Source organism: Chlorocebus sabaeus, chromosome 16 (genome assembly GCF_047675955.1).
Source record: "Chlorocebus sabaeus isolate Y175 chromosome 16, mChlSab1.0.hap1, whole genome shotgun sequence".
Lineage (NCBI taxonomy): Eukaryota > Metazoa > Chordata > Mammalia > Primates > Cercopithecidae > Chlorocebus > Chlorocebus sabaeus.
The window spans coordinates 40,047,003-40,062,420 of NC_132919.1; the positions used below are offsets into that span (position 1 = coordinate 40,047,003).

The 15,418-nt window shown below is 48.4% G+C and overlaps 2 protein-coding genes across 3 annotated transcripts in view; both read left to right on the forward strand.

Moving 5' to 3' along the window:
• The window catches only part of RNF43 (ring finger protein 43), a 67,084-nt gene extending 64,267 nt beyond the window's left edge, over nucleotides 1–2,817 (forward strand). For both annotated transcript variants that reach the window (XM_073004902.1, XM_073004903.1), the window contains exon 10: nucleotides 1,494–2,817. In XM_073004902.1, the coding sequence (XP_072861003.1) occupies nucleotides 1,494–1,537 (44 nt within the window). In that variant the 3' untranslated portion in view covers nucleotides 1,538–2,817. The remainder of the gene's footprint in view (nucleotides 1–1,493) is intronic.
• A 1,467-nt stretch (nucleotides 2,818–4,284) lies between these two features.
• On the forward strand, nucleotides 4,285–11,573 carry SUPT4H1 (SPT4 homolog, DSIF elongation factor subunit). Its single transcript, XM_008011317.3, has 5 exons — nucleotides 4,285–4,444; nucleotides 5,002–5,108; nucleotides 9,198–9,253; nucleotides 9,545–9,598; nucleotides 10,479–11,573. Exons 1-5 carry the CDS (start codon nucleotides 4,376–4,378, stop codon nucleotides 10,544–10,546), a joined length of 354 nt encoding a protein of 117 aa, XP_008009508.1. The 5' UTR covers nucleotides 4,285–4,375; the 3' UTR covers nucleotides 10,547–11,573.
• The last annotated feature ends 3,845 nt before the right edge of the window (nucleotides 11,574–15,418 follow it).

Sequence of the window (15,418 nt, forward strand, 5' to 3'; positions counted from 1 at the left end):
GTATTTACTTGCCCACATATCTCTCTTTTCCACCCAGGACCTTCCACCTTCTACTCTTCCCCAGCTTACCCCATTGTGCAGATGACACAGTTCTTTGTATACAGCCTTCACTAGAGCCCTTCCACCCCAGGAGGTGACCCAGAGGTCCTGAAATATTCTTCAGTGTAGGAATGCTTCATGCAGGACCTGGGAGCTGCTCTCATCCATTCATTCATTTATTTGTTTCCTTCCTCCTTCCCTCCTTTTTTTCCTTCTGACTATATGCCTGCTTTGTGCTAGGTTCCAGACTAGGCTCTGGGGACATGGAACTTGCCAATCAGGACATCCAGGTCCATGGGGAGAGAGCCATGTACTACAAGCTTTGGCTATGTGTTTGTGATTCCATTCGGACCCTATCGTGTGTGTACTTTGAGTGCTGCCAGTACCACACCACTATCTCCCTTTTCTCTCAAACTCAGAACTAGTTTCAGTGCCTCTCTTTTTCTTGCCTCTTACATCTAATCAGTGCCAGATTCTGTTAACTGTATCTTAGCTAGCTTTATCATGTTTTTTCAAGTCCAGTACTTACGGCCCTGCCAGTGTCTTAGGTATACCCTAAAGATCCATGCAGGAGCCTCCCAGCTCTTTCCTTCCCTCTTACAGGGCCTCGAAGACTGAGTGCTGCCCATCCAGTATGTCCCATAGAGTTGTGCGCCACAGCTCCACTGCTCACCTACCCTCCCTATTGCTGCCAGCGTCATCTGCCTTACAGTAAACTGTCCAGAAATCTTCAAATGTTCTGTTTTGTCCACAGAGAGGAAAAATCCAACCTGCTTTGGCCTCAAAGGTTCCTGCACCAGCCAGCCCCCAGCTTCCTTCTCAATCTTATTTTCTACTCTCTTCCCTCCCTTCCCCAGGCCCATGCTTTAGCCAAACTGGGTAAACGATTCTTGTAGTTCCTGTAGCCCAGAATATACTCCTGCCTCCTCTATTCCCATAAATCTAATTCTTACCTATTCCTACAGAATCAGCTCATTTATCCCCACTTCCAAGAAGCCTTTCCTGATCGCTGCACTTGGACCTGGTCTCTCTCCTTCCTTAATGCATCTCTCATGACTCCTGTCCTGTCCCACTGGCGTAATGGCCATTTGCTTTCATACTTTCTCTTCAAAAAGGTTACCAGGTCCCTGCTTTTTCTTTTTGGTCTTCTATTTGGCACATGGTAGTAGACCAAATTCACAACGAATGCTTAATAAATATTTATTGGGTGAATAAATGAATAGTAAGTATTGGTAACACACTGGTTGCTATATATATTTCTTTAGATTTGTTTTTCTCTCCCCTGTGTCCTAACTGGGGCCCCCTTAGCTTTCAATCTAACGACCCTTTCCAGACACAGTCTCTCCTCCTCCCTCCCTGTAGTCCCCTCCCAGCCACACTCTGCTGCAGGTGAGAGAAGCAGGTGCCTGACCTGACCCTCAATGACCTCTTTCCTCCCCTCTCTCTAAATACAGGCTCAGAGGAGAAACTCGAGGAGCTGTGTGAACAGGCTGTGTGAGATGCTCAGGCCTAGCTCCAACCAAGAGTGTGCTCCAGATGCGTTTGGACCCTACCTGGCACAGAGTCCTGCTCCCAGGAGAAGAAAGGACCACAGCAAACACCATTCTTTTCGCCATACTTCCTAGAAGCACTGGAAGAGGACTGGTGATGATGGAGGGCGGGAGGTTGCCGTTTCCTGCTCCAGCTCCAGACCTTGTCTGCAGAACACATCTGCAGTGCAGCAAATCCATGTCCAGCCAGGCAACCAGCTGCTGCCTGTGGCGTGTGTGCGCTGGATCCCTTGAAGGCTGAGTTTTTGAGGGCAGAAAGCTAGCTATGGGTAGCCAGGTGTTACAAAGGTGCTGCTCCTTCCCCGAACTCTACTTGGTCTCCCTCACCCCAGGCCTCATGTTCATACCAGCCAGTGGGTTCAGCAGAACTCATGACACCTTATCACCTCCCTCCTCGGGTGAACTCTGCACACCAGCTTTGGCCCCTCCACAGTAAGGCTGCTACATCATGGGCAACCCTGGTTCTACCATTTTCCTTTTTGCCAAAAGGACCAGGACCATAGGTGAGCCCTGAGCACTAAAAGGAGGGGTCCCTGAAACTTTCCCACTATAGCGTGGAGTTCTGTCCCTGAGATGGGTACAGCAGCCTTGGTTCCTCTGGGGGTTGAGTAAGAACAGTGGGGAGGGGGAAACTCCTCCTTGAAGATTTCCTGTCTCAGAGTCCCAGAGCAGGTGGAAAGGAGGAATTTCTGCTGGACTTCCTCTGGGCAGAGGAAGGATGGAATGAAGGTAGAAAAGGCAGAATTACACCTGAGCAGGGACAACAAAGAGTTCTTCTCTGGGAGAAGTTTTGTCTCAGAGCAAGGATGGAGAATGGGGACAACAAAGGAAAAGTAAAGTATGACCCTTGGGTTTGGACAGCCCAGAGGCCCAGCTCCCCAGTATAAGCCATATAGGCCAGGGACCCACAGGAGAGTGGATTAGAGCACAGGTCTGGCCTAGGCCACTTACACTGAGTGGACAAGAGCTGAGGGGCCTCCTCAGGGTGACATTCACCCCAGGGCAGCCTGACCACTGTTGGACCCTCAGGCATTATCCCATTTGGAATGTGAATATGGGGGCAAAGTGGGCACAGGACCCCACCTGGGAACCTTCTTCCCTCAGTGAGTGGGGAGACTAGCACCTAGGCACCCACATGGGTATTTATATCTGAACCAGACAGACGCTTGAATCAGGCACTATGTTGAGAAATGTATTTATTTGCTAATATATTTATCCACAAATGTGGTCTGGTCTTGTGGTTTTGTTCTGTCATGACTGTCGCTCAGGGTAACAACTTCATCTCTTTCTACATCAAGAGAAATAAATTATTTCTGTTATCAGAGGCTAGGCTCCGATTTATGAAAGGATAGAGTAGAGTAGAGGGCTTGGCAAGAAGAACTGGTTTGTAAGCCCCTAAAACTGTGACTTAATGAGATCAGGGAAGGAGAAAGCATGACTAGATTCTCACTGTGATTCAGTCATAATTATTATACCGTTCACTTCACACATTACGATGCTTCAGTGACTTAGACCTTGGGCAAATACTCTGTGCCTCGCTTTTTCAGTCCATAAAATGGGCCTACTTCATGGTGGTTGCAGGACTTACATGAGATAATCGAGTATAGAAAACATGTTCCAAAGTGTAAAGTTTTATTCAGTGATAGAAAACATCCAAACCTGTCACAGAGCCCATCTGAACACAGCATTGGACCGGCAACAAGAAGCAAGCCTGCCCGGAAGCAGCTCAGTTTCAATCAGGAGGCTGGGCTGGAAGGATAGAACAGCGGGGCCTGAAACTATTTATATCCCAAAGCTCCTCTCAGATAAACACAAATGACTGCGTTCTGCCTGCACTCGGGCTACGGCGAGGACAGAGAGAGCTGGTGCTCCGCTGGCATGAAGTCCCCAGGGCCAGAAGGGGCCTCTGTCGCTTCCTCACACGGCACAAGTTCCCCTTCTGCTTCCCCGAGAAAGGTTTGGTAGGGGTGGTGGTTTGGTGCCTGTAGAACAAGGCTTTTCGCTTCCTATACGGTGAAATGAAAGGGAAGAAAAGGACACCTAATCTCCTACAAATGTTCTTTAGTAAAGGAACCGTGTCTAAGTGCTAAGAACTGCGCAAAGTATAAATTATCAGCCGGAACGAGCAAACAGACGGAGTTTTAAAAGATAAATACGCATGTTTTCCGCCGTAGCTCGCAGGCCAGCATTCCTGTGGGAAGCAAGTGGAAACCCTATAGGGCTCTGGCAGTTAGGAAGGAGGGGTGGGGCTGTCCCCTGGATTTGTTATGGGTCTCTGCAGAGATAATCCAGAGGGAGACAGTGGATTCACTGCCCCCAGTGCTTCTAAAACGGGAAGACAAAACCAAACAAAAAACAAACTTCGGGTTACCAGCGGGAACGGGACCGGCGCCCCAGTGCCAGCAGCCCAGATCAAACGGCCCGCGTCGCGGCGCTGCGGCTCAGGCCGACGCACTCCCGCGCAAGCGCAGCCACCCACCCCGCCCCGCCCCGCCCCTCGGGGGCCCGCTAACTACCCTACACAGCCTCCGCCGCGCCCTCGGCGGGCTCAGGTGGCGGGGACGCGCCCCCGCCCAGGTGGCGGCCGACCGCCCCGCCTCCCCGCCTGCCGGTGGGAGAAACCATCTCCTCTGGCGGGGGTAGGGGCGGAGCAGGCGCCCGCCCACACCGGAAGAGGAAGTCTGAGCGCCAGAAGTGGCGGGCATTCTGGGTAACGAGCTATTTACTTCCTGCGGGTGCGTAGCCTGTGGCAGTGTATCTCTCTGTTGCTCTTCCCATCGGAGAAGATGGCCCTGGAGACAGTGCCGAAGGACCTGCGGCATCTGCGGGCCTGTTTGCTGTGTTCGCTGGTCAAGGTGTCAGTCGGGGACTTGGTTGTAGGGACCATGGGGGACCAAGGTCGGGGAAAGAGGGCGGAACGGGGCTGTGGGACAGTAAAGTGAAAAGTAAGGTCCAGGACTCAGAGGTGGCAGGGGGAGTGAGAAGCCGAAGGAGGCCATCGTTTACCTCGTAGGATCGCGGGCAGGTCTTGCAGCTGAGGGCACGGGGGGTCTTACATGCCTTTGAATCCTCAGCTCTTAGACATTAGGTGAACTTACGTTGGAGCCGAAAGACGCTGGGAGTCAGAGGCGGGTGGGGATTCGCCAGCTGAGTGAGTAGTCGGAAAGGGTGCCTGACCGTGAGCAGACTAGAGAAAGGAATAGATAAAACGGAATTGGGAACAAGAGAGGACGGAGTGGGAGGGTGGGACTTAGGAATGGAGCTTTGAAAGTAGTAGGTGGGGAACCTTGGGAGACAAAGTCAACATAGGGAAACAAGAAACTGAGCAGGTCGAAGTATTGAGAAAGCTACTTTGTCTCTTGGTCTTGTTCATGCTTATCTCTCCTTTTCCTTTATTTTTCTTCACTCCTAGACTATAGACCAGTTTGAATATGATGGTTGTGACAATTGTGATGCATATCTACAAATGAAGGGTAACCGAGAGATGGTATATGACTGCACCAGCTCTTCCTTTGATGGGTAAGCTGCTTCAGATTCCGTCATTCCCTTCTGCATTACCCAACCCGCACCCAGGAGAAGTAAATGCAGGGCAAGTGTTAATCCTAGTTGGTCCCAGCCCTTCGTTTTTGGGGGTTATCTTGTGTGGGGTTGTTTTTTTTTTTGAGTCAGGGTGTTGCTCTGTGGCTCAGGCTGGAGTACAGTGGCATGATCATGGCTCACTGCAGCGTGGAACGATCCTCCCACTTCAGCCTCCCAAAGTGCTGGGATTATGTGTAAGCCACTGTGTCCAGCCTCAACAGTTATTTTGAGACATACTAGTGCTAGGCATCTAATACAGTAACCACTAGCCACATGTACCTACTAAGCACTTGAAATGTGTCTAGTCCAAATTAAGACATGCTTTTAAGTATAAAATATACCCCATATTTCAAAGACTTAACATGAGAAGAAAGAATGTAATCTTAATAATGTTTGTTAAATGCATGAAAATTTCTTTTGAAAATGAAGGGAAGGGAGGTATAGTAATGGTACATCATTGCCCAAAAGCTGTTGCTTTTTTCGGGGGGACAGACTTTTCGCTCCTGTCACTCAGGCTGGAGTGCAAAGACGCAATCTTGGCTCACTGCAACCTCTGCCTCCTGGGTTCAAGCAATTCTCCTGCTTCAGCCTCCTGAGTAGCTGGGATTACAGGCGCCCGCCATCACACCCAGCTAATTTTTGTATTTTTAGTAGAGACGGAGTTTCACCATGTTGGCCAGACTGATCTCAAACTCCTGATCTCAGGTGATCTGCCCACCTGGGCCTCTCATAGTGCTGAGATTACATGTGTGAGTCACCATGCCCAGCCCATTTTAGTCATTTTACTTATTTATTTATTTGAGATGGAGGCTCGCTCTGTCGCCCAGGCTGGAGTGCAGTGGCACAATCTCAGCTCACTGCAACTCCACCTCTCAGGTTCAACCAGTTCTCTGCCTCAGCCTCCTGAGTAGCTGGGATTACAGGTGCCTGCCACCACGCCCAGCTAATTTTTGTATTTTTAGTAGAGACAGGGTTTCACCATGATGGTCAGACTGGTCTTGAACTCCTGACCTCATGATCCACTCACCTCGGCCTCCCAAAGTGCTGGGATTACAGGAGTGAGCCACTGCACCTGGCTGCATTGGCGTGGTCTCAGCTCACTACAACCTCCACCTGCCAGGTTCAAGCGATTCTCCTGCCTCAGCCTCCTGAGTAGCTGGGATTACAGGCACCCACACCATGCCCAGCTAATTTTTATCCTTTTTTAGTAGGGACGGGGTTTTGCCATGTTGGCCAGGCTGGTCTCGAACTCCTGACCTCAGGTGATTCTCCTGTCTCAGCCTCCCAAAGTGCTGGGGTTACAGGCGTGAGCCACTGTGCCTGGCTGCCATTTCTAAATACACAATTCATTGACATTAGTGCATACTCATTGTTGTGCAGCCATCACCACCATCCATCTCCAGAACTTTTTTTGTCTGTACCCATTAAACACTAGCTCCTCATTCTCTCCTCCCTCTGGTCCCTCACAACCGCCATGCTTTGTCTCTATGAATTTGGCCACCTTAGGCACCCTTAGGTACCTATGGGCTCATTCAGTAGCATTTTGTAGCTTCTTTCACTTAGCATAATGTCTTCAAGGTTCATTCATATCGTAGCATGCAACAGAATTTCCCTCCTTTTTTTGAGCTGAATAATATTCTCTTGTATGTGTATAGCATGTTCTGTTGCCCATTCATCCATCAGTGATATCTTGGGTTGCTTCTGCCTTTTGGCTATTTGTGAATAATCCTGCTGTGAACATTGGCATATAAATATGTGTTCAAGTCCCTCCTTTTCATTATGTTCAGTACAGATACTCCTCAACTCAAGTACAGAGTTACAACCTAATAAGCCCATCATAAGTTGAAAATATAAGCCAAAAGTGCATTTAACATACCTAACCAGGCCGGGCGTGGTGGCTCAAGCCTGTCATCCCAGCACTTTGGGAGGCTGAGACGGGCAGATCACGAGGTCAGGAGATCAAAACCATCCTGGCTAACATGGTGAAACCCCGTCTCTACTAAAAATACAAGAAACTAGAAACTAGCCGGGCGAGGTGGCGGCGCCTGTAGTCCCAGCTACTCGGGAGGCTGAGGCAGGAAAATGGCGTGAACCCGGGAGGTGGAGCTTGCAGTGAGCTGAGATCTGGCCACTGCACTCCAGCCCGGGCGACAGACCCAGACTCCGTCTCAAAAAAAAAAAAGAAAAACCACCTAACCTACTGAATATCTTAACTTAGCCTACTTCAAATGTGCTCAAAACGCTTATGTTACAGTGGTTGACCAGAAGCTGTGGCTCACGGCTGCTGCACAGCATCATGACAGAATATTGTACTGAATTGCTAGCCTGGAAAATAACAAAATTTAAAATTTGAAAACGGTTTCTACTGAATACATGTCACTTTTGCACAATCATAAATTTGAAAAATCATAAGTTGAACTAAGGTAAGTCAGGGATCATCTGTATATCCACAAGTGAAGTTGCTAGATATATGATAATTGAGTGTTTAATTTTTTTGAGGAACTGTCATACTGTTTAGCAACTGCACCATTTTCTGTTCCCACTAACAGTGCCCAAAGGTTCTAATTTCTCCCCATCCTTACCAACACTTATTATTTATTAATAATAGCCATCCTAATGGGTGTGACTTTGGTGTCCCATTTCCCCAATGAAGGGTGATGTTGAGCCTCTTGTGTGCTTATAGCCATTTGTGTATCTTTGGAGAAATGCCTATTCAAGGCATTTACTCATTTTTGACTTCAGTTTTTTTTGTTGTTGTTGGGTTGTAGGAATTATTTGTATATTCTAGTGCATATTAGGTCTTAAAGAGTGGGCAAATTGAAGATCGGAGGAGGGCTAGATGACCTCAACCAAAATTGGAAGAGGTAGTACTTTCCTCTTAAAGAAAGAAGCTTGGGATTTTTGAGGAAGTTGAGGTGAGAGAGAGAGAGAACATTCCAAATAAAGGGAGTGACTAGAGCAAAGGCATAGGTTGGGGAAAACCAGGATGTGTTTGGAGAACAGTGGGAATTCTGTTTAGGTTAAATCATATGGTTGGGCTATAGGGACCCTAAGGCTAAAAAGATAGATTGCGAAGGACAGAGAAGAATATACTTGTGGTCAGGAGGATGGCCTGCATCGTGCCTATCTCCCATCAGGCTGCAGGGCTAAGGGCTAGTGTTCTGCTTGTCAGCCCTGGAGGTAGGGTCGGTTCCACTTACAGTGCATGGCTGATAATGTAGGATTTGGATGAGAAGGGAATCTTCTTAAATAAGAATCCAGGAGTGTTACTGAGAGAAGAGGGGAGGCATATTGAGGAGGCAGTCAACAAATGTCAGTGCTTAGACCCAACACAATAGGCAGGCAGTAAGCATTTCATTGAATGCTTTGAATGACAAAACTGCTTATCCATCTTGCTCAAGCAGCATCTTCTAGCCCTTGAATAGCCTTACCATTTTTCTGGAATCACAGCTACCTGGGAAGGACGAGTAGGATAATGAGGAGAGCTAATGCTTATTTAGCACTCTGTGCTAGTCTTTGTGCTAAGGTGTTTTTCATGTATTATCTCAACCTTTGAGTCTCAGCTTACTGATGAGGTTCTGAGAAGGGAACCCCACATGTATAGGTCATTAGAGGAAGAGCTTAGCCAAGTTGAACTCATTTCTAGTAGGAGGATCCATTGTTCTGACTCACCCTCCTCTTTGCACTAGGCGCTAGACCCCTTGTAGTTGTGTTAGTTGTAACTATTGACCCTCTAGTCCTAAAGCCGTCTCATTTTCTAGGGAATCTGTAGGCTAAGGATGTTTGTGAGCTGAGTGAGAGAGTCTTTTGGGGATGGAAACTAACCTGTGGCTGGCGAGCCAAGGACATAAGAACAAAGAACGTTTGTCGTCCTAGCTTTGAGTCAGCCTCATCCCAACATCAGAAGGCAGTTTTCCCAACTTTGCAGTGGAGACTCAATACTTGGCTTTTTCCTAGATTTCTCTCTCAGAATTGAGCTCAGGCCCAGGGGAGGCTCAGGCTGACTCTCCATTTCTTTTCCCTCCCTAGAATCATTGCGATGATGAGTCCAGAGGACAGCTGGGTCTCCAAGTGGCAGCGAGTCAGTAAGTGTCGGCCTTTCTCCTTTTGGCTTAGTTGTAGTATTGTTACTGTTCCTCAGGTCCATTAGGGAGTCTGAAATCAGCAAGGTGAGTGACCTCAGGGTGGGAAAGATGGGGTTGTAGGGAAGACAAGGAAGCAGCGTCCTGTGCCTTATCATTTAACACTTGTAGCCGAAAGAGGGGATAGTTCTGTTGGAGTTGCATCACTTCTTTAATGTTTAGCTTTAGCTTCCATTTGATCTTCAGTCTTAACTCACTTCACTGTAATCTTGTATCTTTTTTCTTCTCTCTCAGGTAACTTTAAGCCAGGTGTATATGCGGTGTCAGTCACTGGTCGCCTGCCCCAAGGTAACAATCATAACAGCCAATGTTCATTTACTCTAAAGCTCTGCAGAAGTTTTTTTATCTGAATTAATGCCAATTCTCACAACTCTTGAAGTTCAGCATTTTACAGATGGGGGGAACCAGGCACAGAGAGGTTAAATCACTTGCTGGAGGTCAGCTAGTAAATGAGGAGCCAGGACTGGAATCCAGGCATTCTGGCTCCAGAATTTTTGCTATTTCTGTTTTTTATTTTTTTAGAGACAAGGTCTCGTATGTTGCCCAGGCTGGACTCTTAACTCCTGGGCTCATGTGTTCCTCCCACCTCTGCCTCTTGAGTAGCTGGGACTACAGTTGCCTGGCCTAGAACCTTTGCTTTTGATGACTACATGTATCCCTCTTTTTCTTCTCATTCTTACCGAACACTTACCTGGGTCTTCACTGGTAATGAGTCAACTAAGCAGGACCTTTTTTTTCTTTTTTTTTTTTAGTTTTTTGGAGACAGGGTCTCACTCTGTCACCCAGGCTGAAGTGTAGTGGCGTGATCATAGCTCAGTGCAGCCTTGAACTCATGGACTCAAGAGATCTTCCCGCCTCAGCCTCCCAAATAGCCGGGACTACGGGTGCAAGCTACTACGCCTGGCTAATTTTTAAAAAATTTTTGTAGAGATGGGGCCTTGCTCTGTAGCCCAGGCTGGTCTTGAACTCCTGACCTCAAGTGATCCACCTTGACTTCCCAAAGTGCTGAGATTACAGGCGTGAGCCACCATGCCTGGCCAAGGAGGACTATTGATAAGTGGTCTAAGAACTCCAGTTTACTTATAGTACCCCCTCAGGGTGGCAGCTGAGTGGCCTATCTTACCCTTCTGAATCTTACCTCACAGAACAATTTCTTTTCCTGCTTCAGGAATCGTGCGGGAGCTGAAAAGTCGAGGAGTGGCCTACAAATCCAGAGACACAGCTATAAAGACGTAGCAAGATGCAGGGCTGCCAGCATCTTTGCTCTCCTGCCTCTGCTTATTTCTTGTTCTGGAACGAAATGAGCAGAACTTCAAATACGTCCTACCCTCCAATTCAGACTCAGCTCACTGTTGAGAAAGCAGCACATCATTTTATCTTCTTTGGACTACAAGTGGGGTGGGAGGGATTTGGGTTGGTGGATTAACAGATGGAATTGAGGAGAGAGTAGGATACTGATTTTCCTACCCATGGCCCAGAGCTGTGCCTTCCCCATGCTGAGGACTCTAGGTCAAATGTCAATAAATATGAACCTCCTCTAGAAAGTTCTGAAGGCCATGACACCTGCCTTGCCTCCCTCTTCCATTCTCTTAGGCACAGTAATAGCTTATTTTGCCCTATAAGAAGCTTCCCAGAGCAGCAGAGGCCCTTCTACTCCCTTTTGACTGTCTCAGCCTCTGGGATTGCAGCCTTTCTAGTGTGCTTCCTTGCTTCCTATCAGAAGGTGGTGTCCAGAGGCTTGGTAACCCCATCAGCTTGGTGGCCCTGGTGTCTCGCGGATGTATCCTCCTGCCCTCGAGACCTAGCACAGCAGTACCCCTTGAAGAAATCCTGCGGCTTTGTAGTGCTCCTTGACCATGTTTAATAATTCTTCCCTCCCCTGCTCTTCCTATACCTTAGGCCAGTCTCAAGCACTTACTGGAGGCCCTTGGGCCTTGGGCGACCACTGGGTCCTAGTCTGCCTTGTTTGTGCCCCTGTAGGAGGTAGGTCCTTTTCTCCTCTGGTCTAGTAGGGGACCTTGGGTAACATCCCATTTTTCGGCCAAGGTGAGTTACTTGTTTTAGGATAAAAAAATTTACCACGAATTCTCATTTATTTAAATTTCCACAGAAATCCCCATTTTGATTTCCCTAAGTTCCTTGTTCTCCCTCTATAAAGAGAATGATTACACTCTGCCTGTTTACCTCAGGATTGTTGTGATTGTAGAAACGAGGCTATGTGAAAATTATATAAGTATTATAAAGGTGAAATCCTTTTGCTGTCCTTTTTGGGCCATTTTTCAATACATAGAATATGTGCACGATCAGCCAAAAGAGTGGGGGAAATGCTGAGATCCACGACTGCAGGGTGAGCTGTGGGTCATTAGCAGAGCTGCCTGTGCTAGGGCTTTGTGTCTCAGCCACCTGGTGTTGCTCTTGAGTTGATTTTGCTTGTTACCTGTGGGCTGGAGTGTGTGGGAAGGAGGAGAGACGCTGACCTGACTCTGATTAGTTTGATTAGTTTGTCTACTCCCCTTCCTTGTCTTCGCCTAGGCCCACGGGAGGGAAACTGGGACTGGCCGGGCTGCTCATGTCCACTCATGGTCTTCAAACTAGAACCATTTTCTCTGGTGCCTTGAAGCTCTCAGAGAATGGTCGGATAACCCCAACTCCAAACTGAGTTTCTCAAGGATTTCCCCAGCCCAGCAAACAGAAAGCTCCATGAGTGGTGATTTCTGTTCAATTTCAACCTGAAAGCACCCCTGCCGGCTAGAGCTTACATCCTGGATGGAAGAAGTGCATTTCAGCAAGAGTACCCAGGCTGTGTAGCCAACACCCAACTTTCACTAGCTTCTCAAAAAGCCCCTTGGAAAGCCCCAGCTGCTGTCCTGGGTGTCTGACCCGGACGTGGCTGCTTGGTGAGAATGGAAACAGTTGTGGGGAGGGGAGGCAAGAGGAGCTTGCACAAATAACCACACTTGGGCTGCCTCAGCCTCACACTGAACTGAGCCCTAACTGACAGTCTCACAGGAAGCCAAAGACATAGCATAGGCATTGATGCTTGTGGGGGAAGGGCGGCCTGTTTTCCTTCCTGGATTCTACAGACTGTGCCAAGTGGGCTCTCCCTGGGAGCTGCTGCTGAATTAGCTTTCTTGCTTTCTCTGGTACTTGAACATGCAGGTGGTGCCACTCAGCAACCCAGACAGGCAGAAAGGTGCTGGAGTCCCATCCTCTACTGGGAACCCAAAGAAACTAAGACAAGGACTTGGTTCACAGCTCCCTGGGAGGGCGCAGTCCGGTCTTGGTACCACTGCCCTGCTTTCCATGGCTATGAGGGTGGCCATGAGAGCTGTGTCCTGCCCACTGGCCCATGTGTCTGTCAAAGGTTCAGTCCCATTCTGGCTGCCGAAGTTCTGAGTGCACAGCATCTTAAGATCTCTCCTTGTCTTGCTCAGTGATGTGGCTTCTCTCCTGAAGAGCAAGCCTCCTCCCTAGCTCAACAAGGACAGATGCAAGTCAGACGGAGACTAGGAATGGTAGCCAGGCTGCCTTCCCCTTGCCTGCCTGTGCCTCATTCTCTGCTTCCTCCCCGTCACATGCTGTGGAATTAGGGTCTCCCAGAGCACTGAGGAGCTCAGTGGCAGTGCATTGATAATGCAGCCTCCAGCTCGAGAAAGGACTGGTGGCTGATAGAGCAAGGGTCAGGATGGTCTGGTTTTGGAGGGGAGCAGTTTCACCAGGGTCCGGACTGAGGCTTTGCTCTTGGTGTGGCTTCTGCCTTGTCACTCCTAGTCTGTCTGCAGCCCGCTACTTGTTCCTCAGGTCCCCTCCCTGACATCTGGTCTCTATCAAAGAGGCAGGTAGGTCATGTTTAAGAACAGACTAATAATAACTTTGGAAGTCTGGTTCATGTTTAGTATCAGTAAAGCCTTTCATGTAAATATTTTTACAGTTGACAAAGGTGCTGGGTGCTGTGGCTCACGCCTATAATACCAGCACTTATGGGAGGTCAAAGTGGGCAGATCACTTTGAACCCAGGAGTGTGAGACCAGCCTGGGCAACATGGCAAAAGCCCATCTCTACAAAAAAATACAAAAAATTAGCCAGGCATGGTAGTGTACACCTGTAGTCCCAGCTACTTGGCAGGCTGAGGTGGGAGGATCCCTTGAATCCGGGAGTTTGAGGCTGCAGTGAGCCATTATTAGCACCACTGCACTCCAGCCTGGGTGACAGAGCGAGACCGTGTCTCATAAAACAACAAAACAAACCCAAATACAGTTGACAAAGGGCTTTCACATCCACTATCTCATTTGATTCTCACAAAAACCCTGGAACTAATTAACATCCTTATTTGGTGATGAGGAGACTGAGGCTCAAAGAGTTAAAGTGTCTTGACTGGGCGCGGTGGCTCACGCCTATAATCCCAGCACTTTGGGAGGCCAGGGTGGGTGGATCACGAGATCAGGAGTTCAAGATCAGCCTGGCCAAGATGGTGAAACCTCGTCTCTACTAAAAACACAAAAATTAGCCAGGTGTGGTGGCATACGCCTGTAATCCCAGCTACGCGGGAGGCTGAGGCAGGAGAATTACTTGAACCCAGGAGGCGGAGGTTGCAGCGAGCCAAGATCGTACAACTGCACTCCAGCCTTGGCGACAGAGCAAGCCTCTGTCTCGGGGAGGGTTAAAAAAAAAAAAGAGTTAAAGTGTTTTAGCCATAATCAAGTAGTGGAGCCCCAGCTCAAGAAATATAATGCCCACACCAAGTTTAGGGCTACTAACTGCGACATAGTTGTCCACAAATACAGCAAGTTTTTTTCCATCTGTAAGTGTTCCACAGAACGAGTATGAGGCATTAGCTTTCTTCTGAGTGAAGTTATTGTAACACGTTGTCCTTACATGTTGAGCCCACCAACCACTCTAATCCCACCACTCTAGTCTTTAAGTCTAAAATTAGCCAAAGAGATGGAGGCAGTGGGGCGATGGCCCGGGGAGGGGATCCTTGGGATTTACTCAAGGATCCCTGTGCAGGGCGTTGGGAAACCAGTCTAGCCCTTCATGAGTTACCCCTGGCTGCATTTACTCTTCCACTCCAGCAGCTCTTATGCACCTGCTGACCTCTGCCTCACACCTCCCAACCTCTCTTTTTCCTCCTCACCTCCCTTTATCTGCAGACTGATGATGGCACCGTCACACCCCACTGGAACACTGAGAGACTTGTGTGATGAAAATGCATGTATCTAACTAAGGGCAGAGTCTTGGCCCTGCTGCCTCCACCAACCACCAACTCTGTGACTTTCCCAAGTTGCCTCTAAAATGAAGTTTCTTGTCTGTGAAGTGCAGTTGACAAAACTATGATCTTAAGTGGTAGGATCGTGGTGAACTGAGATAGGTGGGGGTGGAGGAGGGCATGAGAAGCACCTAAGGTGCTGGTTATATTTTGTTTCTTTTTCTTTTCTTTTGCTTTCCTTTCCTTTTCTTTTCTTTTCTTTTCTTTTTTTTTTTTTTTTTTTTTTTGAGACAGGGTCTCCCTCTGTCGCCCAGACTGCAGTGCAGTGGCAGCATCATGGCTCACTGCAGCCTCAACCTCCTGGGCTCAGTTGATCCTCCCACCTCGGTGCCTCAAGTAGCTGGGTCTACAGGCATCCACCAGCACATCCAGCTAATTTTTGTATTTTGGTAGAGATGGGGTTTCGTCATGCTGCCCAGGCTGGTCTCGAACACCTGGGCTCAAGCGATCCACCCACCTCGGCCTCCCAAATTGCTGGGACTACAGGCATGAGCCACCACGTCTGGCCTTTTATCTTGATCTTGATGCTAGTTATGTAGGTCAGTTCACTTTCTGAAAATATATTGTTATATACTTAGGATTTGTTCACTGTTATACTTCAAATAAAAAGTTTGCTTTGGCTGGGTGTGGTGGCTCATGCCTGTAATCCCAGCACTTTGGGAGGCTGAGGTGGGTGGATTGCTTGAGCTCAGGAGTTTGACATCAGCCTGGGCAAAATGGCGACACCCTGCCTCTACTAAAAATTTTTTTAAAAATTAACCGGGTGTGGTGGCACATGCCTGTAGTCCCAACTGCTTGGGAGGCTGAGGCAGGAGGATCACTTGAGCCCAGGAGGTCAAGGG